Genomic DNA, 5000 nt, shown 5'->3' on the forward strand with positions numbered 1-5000 from the left:
TGTCAGAGATTCTGAAAGGAAATGTTTTTTTTTTTCCAGTCAATCACTATGAAGTTGTGGATAACAAAACAGAACTCACAAAAACAAGTTCACTAAAAGCAAAAATCAATAACACCGAATGGCTTTTTATTCATATCATTTGAGTACATAACCACAACAACCACAGTAAGGAAACAAAAGAAAGGCAGCTAAACGAGGGAAGAGCTGGCCTCAGGTGTCGGTGACAACACAGTCTGCACTGAATGAAGCTCTCTGTTGCTACACTAAAAATAAAGAGTCCCTGAATTAGCTGGTGTCAATGCCACCTCCTAAAGTATAATTATACACAGCCTGCTCTCACAGCACAGCACCATACAATCACATTGCCGTCTACACGGTTATTAAGCTGACGTCCAGGACGGGTACAGGTGCTCTGATATTCTGGGTGCCACTATTGCAGGGGTAACAGGGGCTTATTCGCCCCCATCTTTCTTTCTGATGTATCACCTAATTTAATGAACAAAAGGCTGTAGATTTAACATCCTGGCATTCAGAGGGGCTGGGTGACAGAATTATCTCTTTCTTGAAAAAGAACAGAAGGTTCCAGTTAATTCCACTTCATGGCTGACAGGACTCTAACGAACCTGAAGCACCTGACACGCTCACACGGATGGCTGGGGGGGGGGGGTATTGGGGGTGGGGGGGGGGGTATTAGGGGTGGGGCAGGGGCAGGGCCGGGATGGCTGGTGGGGGGGGGGGTATTGGGGGTGGGGCAGGGGCAGGGCCAGGATGGCTGGTGGGGGGGGGGGTATTTGGGGTGGGGCAGGGGCAGGGCCGGGGACAGTTTTTGGCGGGAGTATCTGCTCACTGTCCAGCAAAGGGAGGGATTATTATTACAGACACAGTGTGTTAGGGTCCTGTGAGGGCGTGGTCTTTGTGCGTTCTGATTGGTGCTTTCTCTGTGCTTTCTCGGCCAGTACAGAAGGAGAGTCAGCTACACGGCTGGCACTCAGGCGTTCCACCAGGCGGTGCAGGTGTGCGCTGTTAGTGTGACGGGCTGAGAGATGGTGGCTCTGAGCTGCTACCTGTCCTGAGAGCCTGAAGGTTCTGCCTGAGCCACAGTTCACCTGCAGCCACTTTCAGTCCACCCGCTAACTCTGCCCACCTCACCTGGTGTGATTCTGACCATAATAAACAGATGGGGGAAATACGGAAGATGAATTTCAGTTATGGCCATCATCTTTATGCCACCATATCTGCTGCAGTTCATTACTGAAGGACGGAGGTGTGGATGAGCACTCCTCTCTGAATCGACACACTGACAGGTTCAGCTCAGGTGCGTTTACAGGTTCAGGGTTTGGCCGTCACTGAACACACCTGGCCCTTCCCACAGCTTTTCTACCAGGACAGTGACACCTTTTGGGAGCTGCCAGTCATACACAGGGCCTGGAGCAGCGGCAGGCAGGTGACACCGGCACATTATCTGTTCAATGCCTGCTGCAGGTGAGAGGGGTTGGGAAGGAAGGGGGCAGGACTTCCAGGTAACACCACACCTGTCCCTGACAAGGCTGACAGCCAAGCCAAGCTGCAGCACACAGCAGCCAGCCAAGCTCAGACCAGAAGAACACACAGAGACCAGAAACAGGGTGTGTGTGTGTGTGTGTGTGTGTGTGTGTGTGTGTGTGTGAGAGAGTGTGTGTGAGAGTGTGTGTGTGTGTGTGTGTGTGTGTGTGTGTGTGTGTGTGTGTGTGAGTGTGAGTGTGTGTGTGTGAGTGTGATTGTGGGTGTATGTGTGAGTGTGATTTGTGTGTGTATCTGTGTGAGAGTGTGTGTGTGTGTGTGCGCGCGCATGTGTGTGTGTGTGTGTGTGTGTGTGTGTGTGTGTCACCGCTTCATGTTGCTCAATCTCAAGTTCTTCTCCAGCTCAAACTGCCTGTGATCCACCCTCTCCAGGAAGTTCTTCCTCTCGATGTATCTGTGGGGGAGAACAGACACACACACATTAACGCTATCAGCCAATGGGCTCACAGTTACGCAACTGCTTCCTGTCTGAGTGGGTCTGCCTCCTCTCCAAGGTGACAGTTTCATCATGACTGACAGCACTGCCAATGCCACTCCCTCCTCACACCATCCCTGCGGAGTCCTGGGCGTGGCCTCCCAGTCTGGCCAAACATCAGCACCAATCAGGATCACAGGTATGTGCCACAAGCCCCGCCCTCTTCACTGCTGAAGGCTGGTGATGCAGAGCACAGCTGGCAGATGGCAGAAGGGTGAAGCTTCAGGAACCCCATCGTGGATGCTGCCACCCTCTGCTGCCAATCACCGCGTATGACCCAATTAAATGACGCTGCTCTTCACAGCCAAACACTGACAGGGTCGAAATCGCAGAGTCACTAACGGCAGATGACGGCTCTGTACGTCTGTCAGAGTCTGGCAGCCCTTTCCCAGAACAGCAGCTCCACTGTGAGAAGAGGCACCCCAGCACTGGGGAGGTGTCTGTTACACAGCGGTGCATGCAACACGTCAGATTGAGAGGGAAACTCTGGGTGACAGCAGCTCTGAATGAAACCCAGTCAGAGACAGAGGAGTCAGAGAGCAGTCAGAGACCCTGCACAAGCACATGGAGAGACAGACAGCCTCAGGCCGTGAGACGGGCCATGAGACAGGCCATGCTTCCCCACATGGGCAGTGCTGCTGCCCTCTGCTGCCTTCCAGTGCTCTGACTGACAGACACACAGACAGAGGGACAGAGGGACAGAGAGACAGAGGGACAGAGAGACAGAGGGACAGAGGGACAGAGACAGAGGGACAGAGAGACACACAGACAGAAGGACAGAGGGACAGAGACAGAGAGACAGAGGGACAGAGGGACAGAGACAGAGGGACAGAGAGACAGAGGGACAGAGGGACAGAGAGACAGAGAGACAGAGGGACAGAGGGACAGAGAGACAGAGGGACAGAGGGACAGAGAGACAGAGAGACAGAGGGACAGAGGGACAGAGAGACAGAGGGACAGAGGGACAGAGACAGAGAGACAGAGAGACAGAGGGACAGAGAGACAGAGGGACAGAGGGACAGAGGGACAGAGGGACAGAGGGGCACAAGCCTTTGGGGTGCAGGACAGGGTGGTGGGGGGTGGGGGGCTGATGAGGAAGCTCCTGTTTCCTCACAACTCCACACTCTGCAAATCACTTCTGAATATGAATCCACCCCCCCCCTCACTCCCTCCTTTCCCCTCCCTCTCCCTCCCTCTCTCCCGCTCCACCCATTTAATCTCAGGTTAATTATGTGACCGGACAATAGCTGAAAGTCTTGCTAACAGCATGTACATAACTAAAAAAACCTTTAATAAAAGAACGGATGGCAATTATAAACTATAAATATGAAGCATAAAATAACAGAAAATCAATAAATACACAACACCAGCCAAACTCGCTCTCTCTCAGTGCATGCCACATCTTCACCGCACCGAAGGCCCTCAGTCCTGACTCTTCCAGTTTAGCCTGGGGAGGGGCAGGGAATTAGACTTCCTGTCCATCATCCCCCCCCCCCCCCAAAGGCCGCTGGAGTCATGTTAACGAAGCTGGCGTGGCAGAGGGAGGGTGGCTGTTCCCTCAGCCCTATCCACAGAGGGAGGGTGGCTGTTCCCTCAGCCCTATCCACAGAGGGAGGGTGGCTGTTCCCTCAGCCCTATCCACAGAGGGAGGGTGGCTGTTCCCTCAGCCCTATCTGCAGAGGGAGGGTGGCTGTTCCAGTGATCCTATCTGCAGAGGGAGGGTGGCTGTTCCCTCAGCCCTATCCACAGAGGGAGGGTGGCTGTTCCCTCAGCCCTATCTGCAGAGGGAGGGTGGCTGTTCCAGTGATCCTATCTGCAGAGGGAGGGTGGCTGTTCCCTCAGCCCTATCTGCAGAGGGAGGGTGGCTGTTCCCTCAGCCCTATCTGCAGAGGGAGGGTGGCTGTTCCAGTGATCCTATCTGCAGAGGGAGGGTGGCTGTTCCAGTGATCCTATCTGCAGAGGGAGGGTGGCTGTTCCAGTGATCCTATCTGCAGAGGGAGGGTGGCTGTTCCCTCAGCCCTATCCGCAGAGGGAGGGTGGCTGTTCCCTCAGCCCTATCCGCAGAGGGAGGGTGGCTGTTCCCTCAGCCCTATCTGCAGAGGGAGGGTGGCTGTTCCCTCAGCCCTATAGGAAGGACACCCTGTAGGGCGTGGTGTCTGACCACGGCAGTCTGGAGCTCCTGACCCCCGCAGCGGCTGTACACCCCCAGCAGACCCGGCTCGCCCTGCGTCCTGCCTCCTCCACACCCCTGCGGCAGAGGGGGGGATGCAGGGAGCCACAGCATGTATTTATGACTGCTGTTCTCCTCTCTGCCTCTCCCGCACCCCCAGCCTGCTGCCGCTCCGCTCAGAGGCCGCGGGGGGGGCGAGGAGGGGGGGGGGGGACAGGGACAGGGACAGGAGCCATCCTCCAGCTCTCTCTCCTACTGCTGAGACAGCAGGGCTTACTCTCCACACCGCAACGCGGGTGTCGAAAGGGTTAAACATACGACTGTGGGACACCAGGGCTGCAGTCAGAGTAAGAAGATGATGTCATACCCAGACTCCTCAGGGGATCAATGCCGCCCCCCTCCAGGACCTCACAGCTCAACACAGGGGCCTTCTGGGTAACGACAGAGACCTCACGCAATACCAGAGCATGCTGGGTAATGAGAGACACCTCGCTCACCACACAGACACCCAATCAAAGTGAGACGCTGCAGAGGCATTCTGGGTAACTGTGGACCTGCAGGCCCGTGACAGACCTGGTTACGAGTCCCTGTCGGCCTCATTACTCTGCTGAAGGTCTTTATTTGGACCCGAGGCAGGAGCTGCTCAGAGGAGCAGAACCCGCGGCCTGGACATTCACCACCCTGACCCTCTCTGCTCATCTCTCATATTACTGTTAGCTTTCATCTTCTGCTTCCCCTACAGGGAAATCAATCATTCCACTGTGACGCACACCAGCAAGCACTGTGAGGCCAGGT

The 5000-nt window shown here is 55.2% G+C and overlaps 1 protein-coding gene across 1 annotated transcript in view; it reads right to left on the bottom strand.

The window, feature by feature from the left end:
- Positions 1–1806: 1806 nt before the first annotated feature.
- The window catches only part of cfdp1 (craniofacial development protein 1), a 29698-nt gene continuing 26504 nt past the window's right edge, over positions 1807–5000 (bottom strand). Inside the window, exon 7 of the mRNA XM_036544266.1 lies at positions 1807–1954. Coding sequence (XP_036400159.1) covers positions 1864–1954 — 91 coding nt within the window. The 3' untranslated portion in view covers positions 1807–1863. The remainder of the gene's footprint in view (positions 1955–5000) is intronic.

Source organism: Megalops cyprinoides, chromosome 13 (assembly GCF_013368585.1).
Source record: "Megalops cyprinoides isolate fMegCyp1 chromosome 13, fMegCyp1.pri, whole genome shotgun sequence".
Taxonomy (NCBI): Eukaryota; Metazoa; Chordata; class Actinopteri; order Elopiformes; family Megalopidae; genus Megalops; species Megalops cyprinoides.